General features: G+C 47.7%; 2 protein-coding genes, 1 long non-coding RNA gene and 1 other non-coding gene across 6 annotated transcripts in view; 2 read left to right on the top strand and 2 right to left on the bottom strand.

Moving 5' to 3' along the window:
- The window catches only part of FAM222B (family with sequence similarity 222 member B), a 91,598-nt gene extending 74,771 nt beyond the window's left edge, over window positions 1-16,827 (bottom strand). For 2 of the 3 annotated variants that reach the window (XM_002748234.7, XM_078373977.1), the window contains exon 1: window positions 8,786-8,894. The gene's annotated coding sequence lies outside the window, so the exon portion shown is untranslated. Of the gene's footprint in view, window positions 1-8,785; window positions 8,895-16,753 lie in introns of those variants that run through there. The other variant, XM_035300930.3, reaches the window with a different exon arrangement.
- Window positions 13,464-13,570, top strand: LOC118154199 (U6 spliceosomal RNA). Its single transcript, XR_004744091.1, has one exon. It is a non-coding gene; the product is annotated as a U6 spliceosomal RNA (small nuclear RNA).
- ERAL1 (Era like 12S mitochondrial rRNA chaperone 1) lies at window positions 16,823-24,589 on the top strand. The gene is made up of 10 exons (XM_008997174.5): window positions 16,823-17,124; window positions 18,772-18,899; window positions 19,013-19,090; window positions 20,398-20,444; window positions 20,606-20,667; window positions 20,834-20,946; window positions 21,035-21,283; window positions 21,423-21,572; window positions 21,663-21,743; window positions 23,980-24,589. Exons 1-10 carry the CDS (start codon window positions 16,842-16,844, stop codon window positions 24,100-24,102), a joined length of 1,314 nt encoding a protein of 437 aa, XP_008995422.3. The 5' UTR covers window positions 16,823-16,841; the 3' UTR covers window positions 24,103-24,589.
- A 6-nt stretch (window positions 24,590-24,595) lies between these two features.
- LOC103793199 (uncharacterized) lies at window positions 24,596-25,535 on the bottom strand. Its single transcript, XR_620181.5, has 3 exons — window positions 25,474-25,535; window positions 25,130-25,199; window positions 24,596-24,721 (listed from the first exon to the last, which is right to left on the bottom strand). It is a non-coding gene; the product is annotated as an uncharacterized LOC103793199 (long non-coding RNA).
- Window positions 25,536-25,928: the final 393 nt, after the last annotated feature.

Raw genomic sequence — 25,928 nt, 5'->3', positions numbered from 1 at the left:
GGCACACACCTGTAGTCCCAGCTACTCGGGAGGCTGAGGCAGGAGAATCGCTTGAACCTGGGAGGCAGAGGTTGCAGTGAGCCGAGATCCCACCACCATACTCCAGCCTGGCGACAGAGCAAGATTCCGTCTTAAAAAAAAAAGTTCTCCAATCTGTCTACAATTCCACTGTGACTGCTATGCCTGATATCCTCAATATCTCTCAAGTCATCATACCAGTCTCCCAACCAACTAGTCTCCCTACAATCAATTATGCCTTTCAAAATCTAACTTGTACACTGTCAACAGAGTTACTTCTACTTAAATAGTGATCTAAATATGTTCCTCACCTGGTTTAAAAACTCTTCCATGACTCCTCAGCACCTACAAAATAAAATTCACAGACCCCTTACTGAGGTCATCTAAACTGGATTCCAACTCATTTCTCACCTTACTTCATTGCACTCCTTCCTCATACCCACAATAAACTTCTTCTCACACATCTGTATCTTCTCACACATCTGTATCTTTATACAAGCTGTTGTCTGAACTTCAAACATTAACTTTTCCAATCCTTTTTGTTTGCTGACTCAGCCAAATTGTATTCCTCCTTCAAGACCCTCTGACTCTCTAGGAAGTCTTCTCCTACTTTCCCCTCCCACTATTAGGCAGAACTAATGTTCCCATAGCATTTAGTACAGATCTCTATTACAGCACTTATACTGATTCAGAATTATTTATGTGTTGGTCTCTAATTATAATGTGGCTGATCCAAGTGCAGTAATGTTTACGACTAATTGATCATAACCAGTTACAAATTTCTTTGTTACTTCTTCATTCCCTCTGCTTCACTTGGCTAGCCTTTAGAAAAAGAAAAAAAAAAAAGTGGACTCTTTTTTTCTGAGACAGAGTCTCACCCTGTAGTAGTCTAGGCTGGAGTACAATGATGCGATGTGGGCTCACTGCAACATCCACCTCCTGGGTTCAAACCATTCTCTTGCCTCAGTTCCCGAGCAGCTGGGATTACAGGTGCCCCGCCACCAGGCTCAGCTAAGTGTTTTTTTTTTTGAGTGCAAATCTCTGTCCCCTAGGCTGGAGTGCAGTGGCACGACCTTGGCTCACTGCAACCTTGGCCTCCCAGGTTCAAGCAATTCTCCACCTCAGCCACCCAAGCAGCTGAGATTACAGGTGCCTGCCACCATGCCTGGCTAATTTTAGTATTTTTAGTAGATACAGCGTTTCACCATCTTGGCCAGGCTGGTCTTGAACTCCTGACCTCATGATCCACCCATGCTGGAATGGCCTCCCAAAGTGCTGGGATTATAGGCATGAGCCACCATGCCTGGTCAAAAGCAAACTCTTTAAAAATGATTTTGGGCCGGACACAGTGGCTCACGCCTATAATCCCAGCACTTTGGGAGGCTGAGGCGGGAGGATCACAAGGTCAAGAGATGGAGACCATCCTAGTCAATATGGCGAAACCCCATCTCTACTAAAAATACAAAAAAAAAAAATTGGCTAGGCATGGTGGCACCCACCTATGTAGTCCCAGATACTCGGGAGGCTGAGGCAGGAGAATTGCTTGAACCCAGGAGGCGGAGGTTGCAGTGAGCCGAGATCATGCCATTGCACTGCAGCCTGGGTAACAAGCGCAAAACTCCATCTCAAAAAAAAAAAAAAAAAATTACTTTGTTGGCCAGGGGCATTGGCTCACGCCTGTAATCCCAGCACTTCAGGAGGCCCAGGCGGGTGGATCACAAGGTCAGGTGTTCAAAACCAGCCTGACCAACATGGTGAAAACCCGATTCTACTAAAAAAAAAAAAAATGTCATTTACCTTTTAATTCCCTCCCAGCACCTAGCACAAGACATGACATAGAGTAGACACTTAAATATTTGCTGAAGTTGACTGCTGAAAGGATCAACTGTAACATTTTTCAATGAGGCCACAGAATCCAAAAAGCTTACGATTCAAGCTTAGTTATGGCTTACTGGTAGAAAAAAAGACATTACATAAATTCACAAATTGATACTTATGTTGTTTCTAGGTTTGCATATTTTTCTCTACTAGTTTCAGAGTTAATTCCCAGAAAATTGGTAACCAAGTAAATCTTTTAAATAAGACACTTTTTTTTTTTTTTTAAATAGGGTCTCACTCTGTCACCCAGGCTGGAATGCAATAGCATGATCACAGCTCAGATTACTGCTCACTGCATCTTTGATCTCTTGGACTCAAGTGATCTTCCCACTTCAGCCTCCTAAGTAGCTGTGACTATAGGTGCATGCCACCATGCCTGGCTAATTTTTTAATATTTTCGTAGAGACAGGTTTTTGCCACATTGCCCAGGCTGATCTCGAACTCCTGGGCTCAAGTAATCCTCCTCCCTAGGCCTCCCAAAATGCTTAGATTACAGGCATGAGTCACCATGCTGGCCTAAATCACTTCTTCTTTTTTTTTTTGACAGAGTTTTGCTGTTGTTGCCCAGGCTGGAGTGCAGTGGCAGGATATCAGCTCACTACAATTCCGCTTCCCAGGTCCAAGCGATTCTCCTGCCTCAGCCTCCTGAGTAGCTAGGATTACAGGCAAGTCCCACCACACCCAGCTAATTTTGTATTTTTAGTAGAGATGGGGTTTCTCCATGTTGGACAGGCTGGTCTCAAACTCCCAACCTCATCAGGTGATCCACCTGCCTCGGCCTCCCAAAGTGCAGGGATTACAGGTGTGAGCCACCACACCCGGCCCTAAATCACTTCCTAAATGACCTATATTTTCCGATGAAATAGTATGACCCAGTGTTGTACCAAACCACCATTTAATAATTGAGCCAGCAAATCTGATTATTTCCCTCCTTGTATTAAATGCATCTTTAATAAAGAAAATTTCGTATTTCTCTTATTAAATTGTAGTCCTTTTCACTATAAGTCACAGAGCTCTGACAGAAACAATCGAGACCTTAAGATGCAGTGATAAGACAGAAAAACATATTAAACACCTTTTTTTTTTTTTTTTTTGAGACGGAGTCTCGCTCTGTCACCAGGCTGGAGAGCAGTACAGTGCAGTGGTGCAATTTTGGCTCACTGCAACCTCCACCTCCCGGGTTGAAACAATTCTCCTGCCTCAGGATCCCGAGTAGCTGGAACCACAGGGGCTCGCCAGCACGTCCAGCTAATTTTTACATATTTTTTAGTACAGACAGTGTTTCACCATATTGGGCAGGATGGTCTCAATCTTGACTTTGTGATCTGCCTGCCTCGGCCTCCCAAGTGCTGGGACTTTGGGAGGCCAAGGCAGGTGAGCTACCCCACCCAGCTTTTTTTTCTTTTTTTTTGAGACAGATTCTCTCTGTCGCCCAGGATGGAGCACCTTGGCACAATCTAGGCTCATTACAACCTCCGCCTCCCAAATTAAAATGATTCTCCTGCTGCAGCCTCCCAAGTAGCTGGGATTACAGGTGTTGAGCCATCACGCCCAGCTAATTGTTGTATTTTTAGTAGAGACTACATTGGCCAGGTTGGTCTAGAACTCCTGACCACAGGTGGTCTGCCTGCCTTGGCCTCCCAAAGTGCTGGGATGATAGGCGTGAGCCACCATGTTCAGCCTGGAATCACCTTTCACCTTTTTAAAGTTGCTATTTTTTGGGAGGAAGGAGTCTCCCTGTCACCCAGGGTGGAGTGCAGTGGTACAATCTCAGCTCACTGCAACCTCCGCCTCTTGGGTTCAAGCAGTTCCCTGGCCTCAGCCTCCCCAAGTAGTGGGACTACAGGTGTGCCCCACCATGCCCAGCTAATTTTTGCATTTTTAGTAGAGACAGGGTTTCACCATGTTGGCCAGGCTGGTCTTGAACTCCTGGCCTCAAGTGATCACCCATAACAAGAGCGAGACTCCATCTCAAAAAAAAAAAAAAAAAAAAAATTAGCCGGGTATGGTGGTGCACACCTGTAATCCCAGCTGCTTGGGAGGCTGAGGCAGGAAAATCATTTGAACCTGGGAGGCAGGTGACACTGAGGCGGGAGGATAACTTGAACCAAGGAGATCAAGGCTGTAGTGAGACATAATCATGCCATTGCAGGCCAGCCTGAGTGATAAAGCCAGACGCCGCCTCAAAAAGAAGAGACAAAACTTCTGTTTTCAAGTAAATATGATCAGTAAAAAATAAAAAAGTAAAAACACGGCTGGGCACAGTGGCTTCTGACCTCAAGTGATCCACCTACCTCAGTCGCCTAAAGTGCTAGGATTGCAGGCATGAGCCAACATACCCAGTCAATAAATTTGGGATTTTTTTGTTTTGTTTTGTTTGTTTTTGAGACAGGGTCTCGCTCTGTCGCCAGGCACCAGGCTGGAGTGCAGTGGCATGATCTCGGCTCACTGCAACCTCTGCCTCCTGGGTTCAAGCAATTCTCCTGCCTCAGCTTCCTGAGTAGCTGGGACTACAGGCGCACACCCCCACGCCCAGCTAATTTTTGTATTTTTAGTAGAGACGGGGTTTCACCATGTTGGCCAGGATGGTCTCGATCTCTTGACCTCGTGATCTGTCTGCCTCGGCATCCCAAAGTGCTGGGATTACAAGTGTCAGCCACCGCGCCCAGCCAATAATTTGTTTTTAAATAGACTGTTGGATGGGTGCGGTGGTTCACGCCTGTAATCCCAGCACTTTGGGAGACCAAGGCGGGCAGATCACCAGGTGAGGAGATTGAGACCATCCTGGCCAACATGGTGAAACCCCATCTCCACTAAAAATACAAAAATTAGCTGGGCATGGTGGGGCACACCTGTAGTCCCAGCTACTTGGGAGGCTGAGGCAGGAGAATCTTGAATTTGGGAGGCGAAGGTTGCAGTAAGCCAAGATCAAGCCACTGCGCTCTAGCCTGGCAACAGAGTAAGACTCTGTCTCAGGGAGAAAAAAAAGAATGTTTTTAGGCTGGGCACGGTGGCTCACGCCTGTAATCCCAGTACTCTGGGAGGCCGAGGTAGGTGGATCATTTGAGGTCAGGTGTTCAAGACCAGGCTGGCCAACATGATGAAACCCTGTCTCTACTAAAAATATAAAAATTAGTCAGGCGGTAGTGGTGTGCACCTATAGTTCCACCCACTCAGAAGAAGCTGAGGCAGGAGAATCGCTTGGCCTGGGAGGCAGAGATTGCAGTGAGCCCAGATTGCACCACTGCACTCCAGCCTGGACGACAGAGTGAGGATTTGTCTCAAAAAATTTTTTTAAATTTCCCTAAGGAATGGGACACTTTTTTAAGAAAAATGATTCATTTTATCAGAATATAAATTAGCCAATAGGTGGGGAATGGTGGCTCATGCCTATAATCCTAACACTTTGGGAGGCCAAGGCAGGTGGATTACCTGAGGTCAGGAGTTCATGACTAGCCTGGCCAACATGGTGAAACCCCATCTTTACCAAAAATACAAAAATTAGCCAGGTGTGATGATGCCCACCTATAGTCCCAGCTACTTGGGAGGCTGAGGCAGAAGAATCACTTGAACACAGGAGGCAGACATTGCAGTGAGCCAAGATAGAGACACTGTACTCCAGCCTGGGCAACAGAATAAGGTCAGGTTAAGACCAGTCTGGCCAACATGGTAAAACCCCATCTCTACTAAAAATACAAAAATTAACTCTAGCTATTTAGGAGGCTGCCCCCACCACAAAAAAAAAAATAAGCCAGGCTGGGCACGGTGGCTCACACCTGTAATCTCAACACTTTGAGAGACAAAGGTGCGTGGATCACCTGAGGTCAGGAGTTCAAGACCAGCCTGGCTAACATGGTGAAATCCCATTTCTACTAAAAATACAAAAAAATAGGCCAGGCATGGTGGCTCACGCCTATAATCCCAGCAATTTGGGAGGCCGAGGTGGGTGGATCACGAGGTCAAGAGATCAAGACCATACTGGTCAACATGGTGAAACCCCGTCTCTACTAAAAATACAAAAGAATTAGCTGGGCATGGTGGCGCATGCCTGTAGTCCCAGCTACTCGGGAGGCTGAGTCAGGAGAATTGCTTGAACCTAGGAGGTGGAGGTTGCGGTGAGCCGAGATCGAGCCATTGCAGTCCAGCCTGGGTAACAAGAGCGAAATTCCATCTCAAAAGAAAAAAAAAATACAAAAAAATAGCTGGGCATGGTGGCACATGCCTGTAATACCAGCTACTCGGGAGGCTGAGGCAGGAGAATTGCTTGAATCCGGGAGGCGGAGGTTGCAGTGAGCCAAGATGGCGCCATTCCACTCCAGCTTGGGCAACAAGAGTGAAACTCCGTGTCAAAATAAAAAATAAATAAATCAATAAATAATTTTTTAAAATTTTAGCCCCTGCTATGTCAGAGATTCACAGGAAGTCCTTAAATCTCCAAAGCTCTTCTCCCACTTTAGAAAAACTTCTCACACAACAGACAAGAAGTTTAGAAAAACTTCTCACGCAGCAGACTAGCTCACCCCTTTTTCTTCCCCAGGGGAAGAAATCCTCAATTTGTAAGGGTCATCTACCACATAAAAGTAACCACAAATAGGAAAGAGACTAGGAGAGGAGGACAGGAAATTCTCACCACAGCTGAACAAACCTCTATTATTTTAACATAACACGGGTGGCATTTATGGGCTTATTTGAACTGATGGAAATTTCCAGCGGGGGAAAAAATGCATTACCAACATTAAAAATAAATTTCCAATGATTAAAAAATAAAATAAGATGGCTAAGCCAGCTTTAACATTTTATACTCTACTGCATTTGCCATGTAGCAAAGATGGAATAAATTTCTGTAATGACATATCACAATATTAACAAATGCTTTCTTTTTAAAACTATTATCTTACAGAAAATAGATATAGACAGATAAACTATTGGGACAGTCAAGGAACTAAAGCAAAAAGGTTAAAATTATATATCACTGTGCATTTCCAGGAAGGAAAAGCGAAACACATTTTACCAGACAGAAGTTAAAAACACCAGCTTTCATTTTCCCCATTCCTATAAAGTAATTCACTCCCCTTATTTGTGAATCTTCAAGAACCTCCCTACCTTAACTCAGGTAAAAGTTAAGGTATAGCCCCTCCCTACCTTAACTCAGGTAAAAGACAGATCAGTCAACAATTTCCAGAAAGCCTTGACATTTCAAGGTCTCAATCCTCAGAGCCAGCAAAGCTGAATCGTCTGTCTCTTTATGTCCTTTTAAAAGGAGTCTGCATTTCTCTTTTGGAAACCATTTTCTCTCTCCATAAACACGTAGTTTAACCATCCTCTGCTTTGTCTACATTAAAAAACAGCAACGCCGCCTAAGGAATGTTTCTTCAGCCTGTCAGGAAAACCAGACACCTCATGGGCTCTTGCACAGCTGCTTCCGTCTTCTGAGATATTCGACCTGGGAGATCCCACTGACAAGCAGCATAAAAGCAGGGCTTACTTAATAGCTGCTGTATGCATATCTGACCTCCAAAATGGGTACAGGTCCTTGGAAAACCAGAGACTCCTTTACAAAGGTAAACCTTTTTTTTTTTAAGATGGAGTTTCACTCTTGTTACCCAGGCTGGAGTGCAATGGCAAGATTTCAGCTCACCACAACCTCCGACTCCCAGATTCAAGCCATTCTCCTGTCTCAGTCTCCTGAGTAGCTGGGATTACAGGATGAGCCACCACGCCCAGGTAATTTTTTGTATTTTTAGTAAGATGGGGTTTCTCCACGCTGGTCAGGCTGGTCTCGAACTCCCAACTTCAGGTGATCTGCCTGCCTCAGCCTCCCAAAGTGCTGGGATTACAGGCCACCTTGACCGTCTTCTCAACTCTTTAAAGCACATAAATGCCAAGCAATTACAAGGCAACCTGAGTGAGCTATGTTCAGAAAGTATTTAACAGATTGGCCCTCCATTCCTTTTGGGTGAGGAGCTGCACACCATTTGTAAAAACACCAGAGAATACGGTATTTTTCCTACACAAGTCTGATGGCTAATTTGTCACATTACAGAACTGGTAGTTCTATACATGATCTGCTGTGCGCATACCGAAAGCACAATGGAGTCTACTGAGGTTTTACAAACAATATGCTTCTTGCCTTGACAGAGAAATCAGTCATTCTATTAACAACAGTAAGGTCTAAATTCCAGAAACTGTTGGTGATACATTAACATCAGCATAGTACTTAAACAATTCACAATTTGCATAAACAATTTCAATTACATAGGTGATGCTTGCAACAGCACATTTGAGGCATGGCATCTTCCTGGTGTTCAGAAAGGTTAAGTGGGACCTGCCCAAGGTTACCTAACAGCTTTATCAGTGGTGGAGTTGGTTTCGAACCTACCTGACTCCAAGCCCCTAACTCTTTTCCCTAGACCTCTCCCAGCTTTCAAAAGAGAGCTCCCGATCCCCATCCTCTACCCAGAGCAGCCTATTACTCCGGGCGACCGACCCTTCCCCTGCCTGGTTGAGTTTGCTACTTCAGCTCCTGCAGAGCTTTCATCCTCCACCACCCTCCCCCCGCGACCATTCTCTGAAAGAAGCGGAAAAGGAGAGGCGACCAAAAGCTCCTAGAGGAAGGGATGACACAAATGGGGGAGCACGGGACATTAGCCCTGCCACAAGCTGCTTCACTCCACAGCGCGCAATCCTTCCCCCTCCCCCAAGCTATCCAGCTCTGCGGCCGGGGACCTGGCCTCCCCGGCCCCAAATTCTCCCATCATCACCTCAAACTGTACCTCCCCCACGCCCTTCCGTCTCCCACAGGCAGAGCCCACCCCACAAAGTCATGGTATCCTTCCGTCAAGTTACCCTCTTCCCACGCGCTGCCCACTCCCCTTCCACCACTACTCACGGTCGGTGACTGGGCCCGGCCCTCATGGCTGCTCCGTTGCCGCCAGCCGCCCGCCGCCACCACTTCACGCCCCAGCCCCTCAGTCACCGCCGCCGCTGCTGTCTGGACTAGCCGGAGCCGCTCCTGCGCCTGCGCAGCGTGGAGCACCTGGGCCCTTTCGGGACGCACGCGCCTGCGCAGACCCTACCGGGGGCGTCTTCCTCACTGCCTGATGGTCTGGACCTCTGGGTCTCCGGTGGACACGGGAGCTGCCCTTGAAGACTTCTGAGGCTTAGAGGATTTGGCGGCTGCCTCAGGGTTTAACGCCTCTGGAGTACCGTGCCTAGATTACTAAACTCTTGGATTGCGCTTCCCCTAATGGAGCCATAGATTTAATGGCATTTCCAGGATTCTGCATCCTACTTGCACTTAGAGGCCTGAATTCAGGTGCTCTGAGGTGACCACTGATGATAAATTTGGGTCTCCTTTTCTCTCTCTCTTTTTTTTTCTCAGACGGAGTTTCGCTCTTGTTGCCCAAGCTGGAATGCAGTGGCATGATAGCAGCTCACTGCAACCTCCACCTCTTGGGTTCAAGCGATTCTCCTGCCTCAGCCTCAGCCTCCTTGGTAGCTGGGATTACAGGCTTGCGCCCCCACACCCGGCTAATTTTTGTATCTTAGTAGAGACGGGGTTTCACCATGTTGGTCAGGCTGGTCTCGAACTCCTGACCTCAGATGATCCGCCCATCTCAGCCTCCTAAAGTACTGGGATTACAGGCGTGAGCCACCGTGCCCAGCCAAATTTGGGTCTCTTTCAAGAAAACGATCATGTCTAGAATGTGTTGGGGGTAATTATGTAAAAAGCAGCTTTGCCATCCTAGAATACACTACTAGCCAGGAGATGCAATGAGGTCCTGGGGACTTTGTCAAGAAGGTGACCTCACCTAGAATGCACTGGGACACTGCTAAATTCAGTACGTTTATCAAGCACATGCTTTTTATTGGACAAAAATGTTCCAGGTATCATATATGTGCCACTGAGGAATTTGCAGGCAAATAGTCCCCTACTTTCCAGTTCTCACTGTGAGCCTGGCCCTTTTGCAAAGTGGTAAAGGAAAACCTTAGATCTTTAGCCCAGTGAGGCCCAACTATCAGTCCCTAGACTGCTGCTTTGGTATAACCTGGTAGTGACTAAGCTCAATGGAGTCCTGAGAATTCAACAAAACAAATTTGAAAGCAGCAGGCAATGAACAGCAACCAAAGGGAAGAGAAGGTACAGGACTAAACTCCCTCCTCATCCCCATGTCTCTTTTTTCTCTCTCAACTCCAGCGTTGGTCTCCTCTTTTCAAAGTTTGGACACATAAGGGCCAAGATACAATGTAAGGGAGAAATAAAGATGACAAGATGAGTGCTCAGAGAGGAATTTTTTTTTTTTTTTTTTTGAGACGGAGTTTTGCTCTTGTTACCCAGGCTGGAGTGCAATGACACGATCTCGGCTCACTGCAACCTCTGCCTCCTGGATTCAAGCAATTCTCCTGCCTCAGCCTCCCGAGTAGCTGGGACTACAGGTGTGCGCCATTATGCCCAGCTAATATTTTGTATTTTTAGTAGAGACGGGGTTTCACCTTGTTGACCAGGATGGTCTCTTGACCTCGTGATCCACCTGCCTCAGCCTCCCAAAGTGCTGGGATTACAGGCTTGAGCCACCGCGCCCGGCCTTTCTTTTTTCTTTTCTTTCTTTTTTTTTTTTTTTGAGACAGAGCCTTGTTCTATTGTTACCAGGCTGGAGTGCAGTGATGTGATCTCGGCTCACTGCAACCTCTGCCTCCCAGGTTCAAGCGATTGCCCTGCCTCAGCCTCCCAAGTAGCTGGGACTACAGGCACACACCACCATGCCTAGCTAGTTTTTTGTTTTTTGGGTTTTTTTGTATTTTAGTAGAGACAGGGTTTTACCATGTTGGCCAGGATGATCTCAATCTTGTGATTTTGTGATCCAACCACCTTAGCCTCCCAAAATGCTGGGATTACAGGCATAAGCCACCATGCCTGACCTCTCCTTGTACCTTTTTATCTCTCACTAGGTTATGTACCCATCCCTAAAACAATCATCATGGCCTAGAGAATGTTATATGCTGATTGAGTTGGTTCAGTTTTGTATGCTCCATGCCTAGAGTGAGTCTCATCCAAACCACATGGTCTGATTTTGGAGTAGGGATGTTGCTATGGATAACTATATTGTATATAATGAATTAATGATCAGCAGGGGAAAGATCCAGTATTCTGCCCTTGGTAAGAAATTCAGGTAGGGGGCTGGGCACGGTGGCTCAGGCCTATAATTCCAACACTTTTTGATCCACATGGATCATGAGGTCAGGAGTCCAAGACCAGCCTGGCCAAGATGGTGAAACCCCATCTCTACTAAAAATACAAAAATCCGCCATGCTTGGTGGCAGGTGCCTGTAATCCCAGTTACTCAGGAGGCTGAGGCAGGAGAATCACTTGAACCTGGGAGGTGGAGGTTGCAGTGAGCTGAGATCACGGCACTGCACTCTAGCCTGAGCAACAGAGCAAGACTCCATCTCAAATAAAAAAAAGAAAGAAAGAAATTCAAGTAGGGAAATGGCTCAGAAGACCCATAATGGTTCAAATATAGGAATGTATGTTGTTGTCATATAGATTCCAGCAGTGGGCGCCACTTTCCCCTTTCCCCTGGTAGCCAAGAGTCAAGACAGGGCCACCAGCCCATACCCCCAGTCCAGGCAGCATTGATTCCCCACCAGAACTGAGCTGAGGTTCAGTGGGGGATAATCCAAGAAAGCACTATCAATGACACCTTTTGGTTTTCTACTCTTCAGACCCAGGGCCATGGACCCTTGAATAGAGTTTTTTTTTGTTTGTTTTTTGAGACGGAGTCTGGCTCTGGCACTCAGGCGGGAGTGCATTGGCACAATCTCAGCTGCAACCTCTGCCTCCTGGGTTCAAGCAATTCTCTGCCTCAGCCTCTCAAGTAGCTGGGATTACAGGCACCCACCCGCCACCATGCCCAGCTGATTTTTGTATTTTTAATAGAGGCGGGGTTTCATCATCTTGGCCAGGCTGGTCTTGAACTCCGGACCTCGTGATCCACCTGCCTCAGCCTCCCAAAATGCTGGGATTACAGGCATGAGCCACTGTGCTCGGCCTAGAGTTGTTTTTGTTTTTTAATCAGCATCTCAATTTATTTTCCCTTCAACCCCAATTCCTTCCATGCTACTCTCCACACTCCAGGAACTCACCAGCAGGAACTCAGCAGCAGCTAATTTTGGTACCATTTAAAGGTTCTCCATTCTGGCCCCCCTTCTACTCTCTCACCCCCAAATCTTTGTATCTGGAGTTGTTTTCTTCCAAGAGGCTCAAACACCCAAGGTTGGTATCTCTCATAACCAACCCACACCAGGCCCCACCCCCTCTTTAGGAACTGGCCAAATTTGGCATTTTTTCATGACAGCCTGCCCTTTCTAGATGTTTTCTCCATTAAAGAAGAAAAAAAATCACTGTTTTCTCCTTAACTTCAAGCTACCACTCTCTCCTCTTCCCCTATAAGGGAATAGAAAACAAAAAGTTGAAGTATAAAAATCCCCCTCCTCACATTATCTAAATTATTGTCATCACTCTTCCCTCTGCCCCATAAAGCTGTGAAGCCCTTTGCCTCACTCTTGACGGTGTGAGGGGCCAATGGGCAGGGAATATGGTTTGAATTTCTGAATTGTTTTTCCTTCCACTGTGGGTACTTGCTCAGGCATTGGGGTCTCCTCACCCTTGGCCACATGAGTTTCTTCAGAATCCTGCCGGGCACGGTGGCTCACACCTGTAATTCCAGCACTTTGGGAGGCCGAGCGAGTGGATCACGAGGTCAAGAGATCAAGACCATCCTGGTCAATATGGTGAAACCCCGTCTCTACTAAAAATACAAAAAATTAGCTGGACATGGTGACGTGTGCCTGTAATCTCAGCTACTCAGGAGGCTGAGGTGGGAGAATTGCCTGAAACCAGGAGGCGAAGGTTGTGGTGAGCCGAGATCGCGCCATTGCACTCCAGCCTTGGGTAACAAAAAGCAAAACTCCGTCTCAAAAAAAAAAAAAAAGAATCCTTTGGTCAACTAGGACCTTGATTTAGAGGCAGTTTAGTCTGGGGTATTTTTATTCTGTCTGTCAGTTCTGTCTGTTTGCCTGTTTTCTTCTGTCTGTCAGTTTTTGCTTTTTGTCATTATTGTGGTTCTGTAAACTTCTAGTGTGCAGCGTCTGACCAATTTGAACAGGCTCTTTCTTTCCATACAAATTAACATTTATTTTTTTTTATTGCATTTTAGGTTTTGGGGTACATGTGCAGAACATGCTAGACATTTGCATAGGTACACACATGGCAGTGTGCCTTGCTGCCTTCCTCCCCTTCACCCACATTTGGCATTTCTCCCCAGGCTATCCCTCCCCAGCTCCCCCATCCCATTTATTTTTTAAAAATGTAGGCCAGGCACAGTGGCTCACGACTGTAATCCCAGCATTTTGGGAGGCCGAGGTGGGCAGATCACTTGGGGTCAAGAGTTCAAGACCAGCCTGGATGACATGGTGAAAGCCTGCTCTATTAAAAAAAAAAAAAAAGAAAATGTAGCAGTGGTGGGGGAGGATGGGAAGGGATAACACTGGGAGAAATGCCTGATGTAGTGCTCGCTTTGGCAGCACATATACTAAAATTGGAACGATACAGAGAAGATTAGCATGGCCCCTGTGCAAGGATGCCACGCAAATTCGTGAAGCGTTACATATTTTAACATTTTTTTCCTTAAAAAAAAAGAGAGAGAGAAATGCCTGATGTAGGGGATGGAGGTGGGGGAATGGAGACAGCAAACCACCATGGCATGTATATACCTATACAACAATCCTGCAGAAGGCTGGATGTGCACATATATTCCCAGAGTCCAAAGTACAATTTTAAAAAAAAGTTCTGAGGCTAGGGGCAGTAATTCATGCCTGTAATCTCAGCACTTTGGGAGGGCAAGGTGGGTAGACCACTTGAGCCCAGGAGTTCAAGACCAGCCTGGGTCAGGCGCTCACACCTGTAATCCCAGCACTTTGGGAGGCCAAGGTGGGTGGATCACCTGAGGTCAGGAGTTTGAGACCAGCCTGGTCAACATGGTGAAACCTTGTCTCTACTAAATAAACAAAAATTAGCTGGTCGCGGTGGTAGGCGTCTGTAAGCTCAGCTACTCGGGAGGTTGAGGCAGGAGAATCGCTTGAACCTGGGAGGGAGAGATTGCAGTGAGCTGAGATCAAGCCATTGCCCTCAAGCCTGGATGACAAGCAAAACTCCATCTTAAATAAATAAATAAATGAAAAATAAAGAAAATCCTCTATTAACCCCACAGCCCTCTCCTGCTCGATATTGGCCCTCAATATCCCAGGGTTCAGCATCCAAGAATTCAACCAACTGAAGATCAAAAATATCTGGGGAAAGGCCAAGCACAGTGTTTCATGCCTGTAAACTCGGCACTTGGGAAGGCCAAGGCGGCGGAGGATCACTCCAGGCCAGGAGTTTGTGACCAGCCTGGGCAACATAGTGAGACTGTCTCTGCAAAATATTTTAAAATTAGCTGGGTATGGTGGTGGCAGGACTGTAGTCACAGATACTAGGGAGGCTGAGGTGGAAGGAATGCTTGAGCCTGGGAGATCAAGGCTGCAGTAAGCCATGATTACATCACTGCACTCCAGTCTGGGTGACAGAGCAAGACCCTGTCTCAAAAAAATAAAAATAGGCCAGGCACGGTGGCTAACACCTATAATCCCAACATTTTGGGAGGCTGAGGCAGGTGCATCACGAGGTCAGGAGTTCAGCCTGGGCAACATAGGGAAACCCTGTCTCTACTAAAAATACAAAAATTAGCTGGGTGTGGTGGTAGACACCTGTAATCCCAGCTGCTCAGGAGGCTGAGACAGGAGAGTCTCTTGAACCTGGGAGGCAGAGGTTGCAGTGAGCTGAGACTGTGCCAGTGCACTCCAGCCTGGGCAACAGAGCAAGACTCTGTCTCAAAACAAACAAATAAATAAATAATAAAAAGAGAGATGGCTGGGCGCGGTGGCTCACGCCCATAATCCCAGCACTTTGGGAGGCCAAGGCGGGTGGATCACGAGGTCAAGAGATCGAGACCATCCTGGTCAACAAGGTGAAACTCTGTCTCTACTAAAAATACAAAAATTGCTGGGCATGATGGTGTGCGCCTGTAGTCGCAGCTACGTGGGAGGCTGAGGCAGGAGAATTGCTTGAACCCAGAAGGCGGAGGTTGCGGTGAGCCGAGATCATGCCATTGCACTCCAGTCTGGGTAACAACAGTGAAACTCCATCTCAAAAAAAAAAAAAAAAAAAGAGAGAGAGAGAGAATAGGAGGCAAGGAATTGAGAATAGCCAGAATATATAGTCTTGTCTTCCAAGGGAATTGAGATACCATAATTTCCACCCTCCCATCCCATGGATACAAAAATATGCTGATTCTCTTGCAGTGAATAAGAGATGACTTTAAGTCATCTCTGGATTACTTATAATATATAATACAATGTAAGTGCTATATAAATAGTTGTTTACTGTATGGTGTCATATTTTTATTGGTGTTATTTTAGAGATGGGGTCCCTAAAGTCCCATGAGAGAGATTTCTTTTTGTTCACTGATGTATCCCCAGCATGAGACAGAGCTTGCCAGTAGATGCTTTATACGTCTTCCTCCATAGTCAGGCATGTTGGCAAGTGCCTGTAGTCCTAGCTACCCAAGAGGGCTGAAACTGGAGGATCGCTTGAACCCAAGAGTTTCAGGCTCCATTGAGCTATGATCATGCCACTGCACTCCAGCCTGAGTGACAGAATGAGCACTGACTCTAAGAACCTTCTTTCCTCAATTCCCCTCTACCAAGGTTTATCTCTGTTTCAAGTGTTTGATTCGGAGGCTACAAAGGATGAAGAGGGCTCAAGGCCTCAAACAGACCAAAGTAAATCTAGTTCCTCCAGCTGCTAAAGTGGTCTAGGAGCGGTCTAGGAGATCCTAGGAGGCTAAGCCGCTTCTTCCTCCTTTGCAAACCCTTTGGTTTTATTTCAGGAAGGAATGACCTCAGATAGAAGACAGTAGCTGAGGTTTACAGGAAGGAAATCCAGACCTGCTCTTCATCCCAAACACGAACCCAGGGACCACTCCTTCCAGGAGCCTAGCGTAAAGCAAAGGTGCAGACAGTCCGTGGCCACCACTGACTGCTAGGGCAAGCCAAAGGCTAGGAGAGGATCCTTCAGGCCTAAGGATCGAAAGGACAAGGTACAAACCACCACAACAACAAACATGGGGACAGGGGGAACAGTGCTGGCTCCCACGCCCACAACCATTCCTCCCTCGAAAGGAGGACGATTTCTGCTTTTTGGCCTCATGGGAAATGTAGTCCTTCAGGAGACATGGCCAGAAAGGCTTTTTCTTTTTCTTTCTTTCTTTTTTTTTTTTTTTTTTTTTGAGACTTGGTCTTTTGCTCTGTCACCCAGGCTGGAGTGCAATGGGTGATTTCAGCTCACTGCAACCTCGTCCTCCCGGGTTCAAGCGATTCTCCTGTCTCAGCCTCCTGAGTAGCTAGGACTACAGGAGCCCGCCACCATTCTCGGCTAATTTTTGTATTTTTAGTAGAGACGGGGTTTCACTATGTTGTCCAGGCTGGTCTTGAACTCCTCACCTCGTGATCTGCCCGCCTCGGTCTCCTAAAGTGCTGGGATTACAAGCGTGAGTCACCGCCCCCGGCCCCCAGAAAGACCTTTCACAAAACTTTGACAGAAGAAAAAAATAGGTTATGTATAACAGTCCAAAACAACGACAAGCTTGGACAGCCTCTAAATACACGTTTTCCCCCTTCCTTGGCCTCGGCCAGTCTCCCGAGCGGCGCTTCCCGTCGCCCACATCCCATGCGTCTCTGCTCTCCCTTTGGGCCGACCTACCTCTCTACTACTCGCTGGTTCGTCAGCCGCTCCGTTCAATCGTGAGAGCGCTCCTCCCGTTCGGTTCCCAGAGTGCCTTGCGGCTGTAATGGCTGCCACCAGCTGGCGCGGGGCTGGGCTTGTTCAAGCGGTGTTAAGGGTCTGGCAGGTGGGCCCTCATGTTGCGAGGGAGCGGGTGATCCCTTTCCCTTCACTCTTAGGCTGTCAATGGAGGTACGTGTCTTGCATCGTGGGCTCCGCTTTCTCTGGTCCCCGCCTTGCCTCGGCTTCTCGCAGTCATGACCAGGGCTCTGCCCTGGCCCACCTCCTCGGATTCCCTCAGCTTGACAACTCGGTGACTCCTTGCGCCCCCGCTGTGTCCATGCACAGAGGTAAAGAGCCCTGATAGGTTTGCACGGAACTGTCACATTTTTAGCACTGAAAGCTTTCTGGGGATATCGTCTTTAATCCTATTTTATAGAAAACTATTTTGAGGCCCTGACAGGGATGAAGAGTGAGGAATCTCACAGGAGAGAAATAACAGTTTGAGTGGAAGAAGGAACCGATCTGGTCACAACCAGAGACGCTCACTAAAGAGCATAAGATTGAAGGGCCACAGACAAAGCGGAACTACGGCTCTGCACCCTGACTTGGGAAGAAAATTTGATCCAATAATGCATATTGGGCCTCATCTACTTGTCATGACACAGTTACACCTGGAAAATAGCACACTTTATACTTCAGAGTCTGGACTGGACACAAACTGGTCATTGCAAAATAGTGTCATAAGGAGATAATATAAAAAGACTGGGCCCTGGCCGTGCGAGGTGGCTCACTCCTGTAATCCCAGTACTTTGGGAGATCGCGCCATTGCACTCCAGCCTGGGCAACAAAAGCAAAACTCCGTCTCAAAAAAAAAAAAAAAAAAAAAAGACTGAGCTCTCTCCCTTTTTGACCCCTAGCCCTTCCTCCCGTCCCTCTTGCAGAGTCTTCATAGCACCCTTAGTAGGGTGAGAGAATGAGAGCTGAGGAAATACCTGGCTTTGTGTAATCCAGCTTACTTTCATGCACATACACTTCTTAGGCACAGCTACACATTATAAGTACATACAGCAATTGAGTAGTAAGTGCCAGGCATTGGGCTGAGTTGTTTTAAACAATTGATAGTCATCAAAAAAAATTATAAGATAAACTGGTGGCTGGGCGAGGTGGCTCATCCCTGTAATCCCAACACTTTGGGAGGCTGAGGTGGGCAGATCATTAGATCCGGAGTTCAAGAGCAGCCTGGCCAACATAGTGAAACCCTGTCTCTACTAAAAATACAAAAAATGGCTAGTCGTGGTGGCTCATGCCTGTAATCCCAGCACTTTGGAAGGTTGAGGTGGGTGGATCACCTGAGGTCAGGAGTTCGAGACCATCCTGGCCAACATGGTGAAACCCTGTCTTAAAAAAATATACAAAAAATTAGCTGGGCATGGTGGTGGGCACCTGTAATGCCAGCTACTCGGGTGGCTGAGGCTGGAGAATTGCTTGAACCCGGGAGGCAGAGGTTGCAGTGAGCAGAGATTGTGCCACTGTACTCCAGCCTAGGTGACAATGCGAGACTCATCTCCAAAAACATAAAAAAAAAATTTTAAAAGCTGGTAAATAGGTACCATTAATATCAACTTGATTTTACATATGAGAAAACTAAAGGGCTCAGAGAGTTACTTTAGAAGGAGGGAGGGAGGAAAGAAAAAATTATATTGGACGGGCGTGGTGGCTCACACCTGTAATCCAAACACTTTGGAGGCCAAGACGGGCAGATCACCTGAGGTCGGGAGTTCAAGACCAGCCTGACCCACATGGTGAAACCCCGTCTTTAAAAATAATAATAATAATCTATCTATCTATTTTTTTAAAGAGAGTTACTTTATAAATTAATGTAAATTAAGGGCAGGGCCAAACAAAGTCTCACCCTTTGTGGGTAGGCAGGAACAAGCACTTGATGGGAAATCCAGATTCCACTATGTCTCACACCTCTTCCCACTTGCACATAGATAAGCAGGATGTCCTCTTGGTCCATCACCCTGATATGCCTGAGAATCCCCGGGTCCTACGAGTGGTCCTCCTGGGAGCCCCAAATGCAGGGAAGTCAACACTCTCCAATCAGCTACTGGGCCGAAAGGTATGCAACACCCTTGACCCTCCTACCCTTTTTATCTTTTACTTCTTGCCATGCCTTCAAGGATGGTCTTGGAGGGATCTGGGACCTCATTGAGATTCCTTTGCTCCTGGCAGGTGTTCCCTGTTTCCAAGAAGGTGCATACCACTCGCTGCCAAGCTCTGGGGGTCATCACAGAGAAGGAGACCCAGGTGGTGGGTACCTACAAAGGGAGTCCTTGAAATAGGACAGAGTGTGAAGCTAAGAGGGTCTCCCTTACCGTCAACCTTGAAGAAAAGGATGCTTACATTCATTTATCTGAGGAAATGGGGTTTCCTCTTCCTTTAGGCATGACGCAGTTCTGTCTACCTTCCCCTATTCTGGCATCTAGTCAGAAAGATTTTATTTCTCTTTACTGCTTCCTAATCTTCCATATATTCATAGTCATCATTTTACTCCCAGATCCCATCCAGAATTAAAACAAAGCAGAATGGTAAAATCATAAAGTCAGCCCAGGCACAGTGGCTCACGTCTATAATCCCAGCACTTTGAGAGGCTGAAGCAGGCAGATGAGGTCAAGAGTTTGAGATCAGCCTGGCCAACATGGCAAAACCCTGTTTCTTTCTTTTTTTTTTTTTTTTTTGAGACAGAGTGTCGCTCTTGTTACCCAGGCTGGAGTGCAATGGCATGATCTCGGCTCACCGCAACCTCCGCCTCCTGGGTTCAGGCAATTCTCCTGCCTCAGCCTCCTGAGTAGCTGGGATTACAGGCACGCGCCACCATGCCCAGCTAATTTTTTGTATTTTGAGTAGAGACGGGGTTTCACCATGTTGACCAGGGTGGTCTCAATCTCTTGACCTCGTGTTCCACCCACCTCGGCCTCCCAAAGTGCTGGGATTACAGGTGTGAGCCACCGCGCCCAGCCTCAAAACCCTGTTTCTACTAAAAAAATACAAAAATTAGCCAGGTGTGGTGACACATACCTGTAATCCCAGCTACTTGGGAGGTTGAGGCAGGAGAATTGCTTGAATGCGGGAGGCAGAGGTTGCAGTGAGCCAAGATGGTACCACTGCATTCCAGCCTGGACCACAGAGTGAGACTGTTTCAAAAAAAAAAAAAAACTGGCCAGGTACAGTGGCTCACTCCTGTAATCCCAGCCCTTTGGGAGGCCCAGGCAGGTGGATCACGAGGTCAGGAGATTGAGACCAGCCTGGCCAACTAAAAATAGAAAAATTAGCTGGGACTGATGGCTGGTGCCTATAATCCCAGCTACTCAGGAGGCTGAGGCAGAAGAATCACTTGAACCCAAGAGGTGGGGGTTGCAGTGAGCCAAGATTGTGCCACTGCACTCCAGCCTGGTGGCAGAGTGAGACTCTGTCTAAATAAATAAATAAACCTAGTCAGTAACAGCTTGGCTGAGAAGGGAAGGAGGGCAGGCTCCTGACATCATGGGTGGCCTCTGTCACTTCCCAGTCATAATCTTTTCTCCTGGGGTCTGGGTATCTCACTTTCCTGATTTTAGATTCTACTTGACACACCTGGCATTATCAGTCCTGTTAAACAGAAGAGGTAATGGCTGTGGAATCAGAGGGTGGATGGAGGGGAGGTACTGAAAGAAGGTGGGGAAATTCCATCGTACGGGCTGGAAAACTCCTTTACCATCCCACATCCCTTGTCAGAAATGCCTAAGTCACAAGACCCTTCTTGACTGATGTTTGTCTGTTCCCCAGGCACCATCTGGAGCTTTCTTTGTTGGAAGATCCATGGAAGAGCATGGAATCTGCTGATCTTGGTTAGGTTCAGGATGGGAATCTTAAGCCCAGTTTACAGGGTTTATGGCCTTTCATTCCTGGTAGTTTGGGGGGCAAAAGCAAGAGCTCATACCATGGAAGTTTTTGTCAGGGTGGGAGAAAGAGCGACCATTTCCTCATCCTTTTTCCTGCCTTGCCATCTTCCAGTTGTGGTTCTTGTGGATGTCTCAGACAAGTGGACTCGGAACCAGCTCAACCCCCAATTGCTCAGGTGTTTGACCAAGTTCTCCCAGGTTCCTAGTATCCTGGTCATGAACAAGGTGAGCACTACCCACCTGAGGAGGAGGTCTGTTTCCCTCCAAGTCCCCTATCTCTGACTACACACCCTTGCCTGTCCCCCATGTCCAGGTAGATTGTCTGAAGCAGAAGTCAGTTCTCCTGGAGCTCACAGCAGCCCTCACTGAAGGTGTGGTCAATGGCAAAAAGCTCAAGATGAGGCAGGCCTTCCACTCACACCCTGGTACCCATTGCCCCAGCCCAGCAGTTAAGGATTCAAACACACAGTCTGTGGGAAGCCCTCAGAGGATTGGCTGGCCCCACTTCCAGGAGATCTTCATGTTGTCAGCCCTAAGCCAGGAGGATGTGCAAACACTAAAGGTCAGTTAGTTTTGGCTGTAGCCTGGCCCTTCGTTTCTACCATATGAAGACAGCTCTCAGATTTCCTCCTGGAAGCAAAAGTGAGTAGAAAAGTCCTCACTGGGACTAAGAAGCCCATCTAGTCCCTCTGTTCCCACAGAAATACCTCCTAGCACAGGCCCAGCCAGGGCCCTGGGAATATCACAGTGAAGTCCTTACTAACCAGACACCAGAAGAGATCTGTGCCAACATCATCCGAGAGAAGCTTCTAGAGTACCTGCCCCAGGAGGTGCCTTACAATGTGCAGCAGGTACAGAGTAAAGGGTTCTGGGATCTCTCTACCAGGTACACACCTATACCCAGGGGTATGACTGACTAATCACGTTGTCTTCCTGTATAGAAGACAGTAGTATGGGAGGAAGGACCAAGCGGGGAGCTGGTTATCCAACAGAAGCTTCTGGTGCCCAAAGAATCTTATATGGTAAGTGAGACTAGGCTCAGAGGAGAGATCAAGGCTGTGTTAGACAGGAGTTCTTCCCCCAACTTGTGAGCCCTGAGAGCAGGGCCATGTCCTTCTCTCTTTTTTCCTTTTTCTTTTCTTTTTTTTTGAGACAGAGTCTTGCTCTGTCACCTAGGCTGGAGTGCAGTGGTACAATCACAGCTCACTGCAGCCTTGACTTCCCAGAATCAAGCAATCCTCCCACCTCAGCCGCCTGAGGAGCTGGGAGCAGCTATTTTTTTTTTTTTTTTTTTGAGATGGAGTGCTGAGGCTGGACTGCAATGGCGTGATCTCGGCTCACCACAACCTCCACCTCCCGAGTTCAAATGATTCTCCTGCCTTAGCCTCCCCAGTAGCTGGGATTACAGGCATGCGTCACCACATCTGGCTAATTTTGTATTTTTAGTAGAAATGAGGTTTCACCATGTTGGTCAGGCTGGTCTCGAACTTCTGACCTCAGGTGATCTGCCCACCTCGGCCTCCCAAACTGCTGGGATTATTGGCATGAGCCACTGCGCCCAGCCCAGGACCAGCTAATTTGTTTGTTTGTTTATTTATTTATTTATTTATTTATTTAAAGGCAAAGTCTCGTTCTGTCACCCAGGCTAGAGTCCAGTGGTATGCTCTCTGCTCTCTGCAACCTCCGCCTCCCGGGCTCAAGTGATTCTCCTGCCTCAGCCTCCTGAGAAGCTTGGATTAAAAGTGCCCACCACTACGAATGGCTAATTTTTAGTTGAAGGAGGCTTTCACCATGTTGGCCAGGCTGGTTTTGAACTCTTTTTTTTGTTTTTTGGTTTTTTTTGAGATGGAGTTTCGCTCTTGTTACCCAGGCTGGAATGCAATGGCGTGATCTCGGCTCACCGCAACCTCCGCCTCCTGGGTTCAGGCAATTCTCCTGCTTCAGCATCCTGAGTAGCTGGGATTACAGGCACGCGCCACCATGCCCAGCTAATTTTTTGTATCTTTAGTAGAGACAGGGTTTCACCATGTTGACCAGGATGGTCTCGATCTCTTGACCTCGTGGCCTCCCAAAGTGCTGGGATTACAGGTGTGAGCCACTGCGCCTGGCCGGTTTTGAACTCTTGACCTCAAATGACCCACCCACCTCGGCCTCCTAAAGTGCTGAGATTACGGGTGTGAGCCTCCACGCTTAACCATCTGGCTAATTTTTTAAAAGTTTTTGTAGAGAAGGGGTTTTACCATCTTTCCCGGGCTGGTCTCAAACTTCTGGGCTTAAGCAATCCACTTACCTTGGCCTCTAAAAGTGCTGGGATTACAAGCATAAGCCACTGCACCCACCCGCTCTTTTTTAATTAAATTAAATTAATTTATTTATTTGTTTTGAAATGAAGCTGTTGCCCAAGCTAGAGTACAGTGGCATGATCTTGGCTCACTGCAACCTCCACCTCCTGGGTTCAAGCAGTTCTCCTGCCTCAGCTTCCCGAATAGCTGGGACTACAGGCATGTGCCACTGTGCCTGGCTAATTTTTCTGTATTTTTTAGTAGAGATGGGGTTTTACTGTGTTGGCCATGCTGATCTTGAACTCCTGAGCTTGTGATCTGCCCTCCCTGGCCTCCCAAAGTGCTGGGATTACAGGCCTGAGCCATCATGCCTGGCCTCTTTTTTAAAATTGTTTTTGTGACAGAGTCTCACTCTGTCACCCACGCTGGAGTACAGTGGCGTGATCTCAGCTCACTGCAACCTCTCTGCCTCCCGGGTTCAATCAATTCTCTTGCCTCAGCCTTCCAAGTAGCTGAGATTACAGGCACCTGCCACCATGTCCAGCTAATATTTTGTATTTTTAGTAGAGATGGGGTTTCACCATGTTGGTCAGGCTGGTCTCTAACTTCTGACCTCAAGTGATCCGCCCGCCTCGGCCTCCCAAAGTGCTGGGATTGGCTGGGTGCAGTGGCTCACACCTGTAATCCCAGCACTTTGGGAGGCCGAGGCAGGCAGATCACGAGGTCAAGAGATTGAGACCATCCTGGCCAACATGGTGAAACCCCATCTCTTAAAAAAAAAAACAGTGCCGGGATTACAGGCATGAGCCACGGTGCCCAGCCACCCTCTCTTTTTTTTAAAGAGGGGTCACACTGTTACCCAGGCTGGACTCAAACTCCTGGCCTCAAAGGATCCTCCCACCTGAGCCCCCTGAATGGCTGGGTCTACAGGCATGTGCCATCATTCCTGGTTTCCTTCTCTTTCACATACCCTCAGAGGCTCCTGATTGGTCCAAAGGGCCACATGATCTCCCAGATTGCACAGGAGGCAAGCCGCGACCTCATGAACATCTTTCTCTGTGATGTTGACATCCGCCTCTCTGTGAAGCTCCTCAACTAACTACTTTCTACTGACCCTCCCAGGGCATCCCAGCTCAAGCTGCTGGCAGGAACTAACCAGATCAGTCCTTTGCAGGGGACCTTCCAGGAACTAGTGAGGGACATGAACATTGACTGGCTACTAGTGGAGTGGCCCTACTGAGTCTGCACAGTCCCTGCCCAGCTGTATTTCCTGCTGGAAGAAGGAACCTGCCTTAGCTCAGTTCCCAGGTGGTTCCTCTGCCTGGGGCCACAGCTACAGAAGATGGCCTATTGGTGGGAGCAATGTCACCCTGCCTCCAGCTGGCTTTGGGTCCAGAGTTTCTCCCTGAGCCATTGTTGTGAGCAGGGAGATCTTTCTCCACCCCTGTTTCTTTCACCTTAAACTTGCGTATGGACTGGAGTCTCCTGAGTGAGGTAGCGCCTCCTATCTGCTCCCCAGTTCTTGATCTCTCCCACCCCATCCCTCTCCCCACATCTTGGATACTAATAAAGTTAAAAGACAAGCATTCTGGTTCTCATCTTTATTCCTTTTATTTTATTTCTTTATTTTTATTTTTTAATAGTAGAGACTGAGTCTCACTATGTTTCCTAGGCTGGTCTCAAACTCCTGGGCTCCAGAAATCCTCCTGTCTTGGCCTCTGAAAGTGGTGGGATTACAGGCGTGAGCCACCGTGCCTGGCCTTAGCTTTATTTCTTTACAACAGGAAAGAGAAAATTTATGTATTCCCTCCATCCACCCCCCATCCCACGCCCCCACCCCTGCCTTATTTTAGCTGGAGTCTCCTAGTAGTCTGCTCCAGGGTCCTGAGTTCTCTTCTCGCACGTTTTCTGGGTACAGCAAGAGAACCGTTACCATTACTAAACTCAGTAATGGTAACGGTTTCCTTGCCATTCCCAAGTGCCCTGGCAGTCGGCAGGCTGTGATAGGCTGAGCAGAGAGCTTCCTGGACTCGCAGCATCTCTCCTGCCCTCCTTGTCAGGCCCCAGAGCTGGGGGTGCCCAGACTAGTACATCATCTATACTGTAGTGTCTCATCGCAAACTTACAGTATATGATGATATCCCAGCCAGGGCCCCATCGAGGTCACAGGAAGCATGGCTTGGAAAACACTGTGGGCTGGGGGCAGGACAGGACAGGTCAGGGCTGAACACACACAGCTCCACAGTCCCTGCTCTACAGCTCCCTTCCCAGGCCAGTGTCTCCTTGATTCTGTGATCAAGCACAGCCCAGGTGGGTTATGGGAAGGGGACTGGAGCTAGGGTCAGTTGAGATCTCTTGGGGACCCAGGGCCAGTGTTAAACCAGCCAGAGATGGCATAATGATGCAGAAGGTTCCCTCTGTTCAGTCCAACGAGCAGATAGGCAGGCAGACCCAGAGAAGGTGCACTTACCTGGAGCTGGAGCTGGAGCTGCAGACTGAGGAGGCCTTTGGATGCAGGGAGGATCTGTCCCTTCCTCTTCCTCAAGCTGCTTGCCTTTTAACATACCAGTCCCTCCCCTGGGTGGGGCACTTTTCCTGGCCCTGCCTCTTAACCCTTGCCCTGCTAGAATCCATGAAAGAAGGGTCACTGGCCTCTCTCCCTAATAGGACTTTTTTCACATACCCTCTAGTGGACCACATTAAGCCTGAGATTCACCCTTCACTCCCATCCCCAAGAAGCTGATTATCTCGGCTGGGCTGGGAAGGGAAGGAGAAAGAACTGCCTCATCCCATTCATCAGGGCTTAATTGCTGGCCAGATCCCTGGTGGAAAGTTTTTAGTTTTTGCTTTTTTTGTTTTTGTTTTGCAGTGATGGTGGGCAATGTTAGTTGAATCTCTATATAGGACAGGAAGGGTCCTGGCAGC

The sequence above is a fragment of the Callithrix jacchus genome, chromosome 5 (assembly GCF_049354715.1).
Source record: "Callithrix jacchus isolate 240 chromosome 5, calJac240_pri, whole genome shotgun sequence".
NCBI lineage: Eukaryota > Metazoa > Chordata > Mammalia > Primates > Cebidae > Callithrix > Callithrix jacchus.
The sequence above is the reverse complement of the archived record's forward strand: the minus strand, read 5'-3'. Positions and strand labels throughout refer to the sequence as shown.

What these genes read in the sequence shown, in the direction of transcription:
- ERAL1 (XM_008997174.5), top strand. Translation starts at nt 16,842, where the DNA reads ATGGCTGCCACCAGCTGGCGCGGGGCTGGGCTTGTTCAAGCGGTGTTA. An exon ending in CAGAGAAGGAGACCCAGGTG is followed by an intron (nt 19,091 to 20,397) that starts GTGGGTACCTAC and finishes TCCTGATTTTAG; the next exon opens with ATTCTACTTGACACACCTGG. An exon ending in TGCCCAAAGAATCTTATATG is followed by an intron (nt 21,744 to 23,979) that starts GTAAGTGAGACT and finishes ACATACCCTCAG; the next exon opens with AGGCTCCTGATTGGTCCAAA.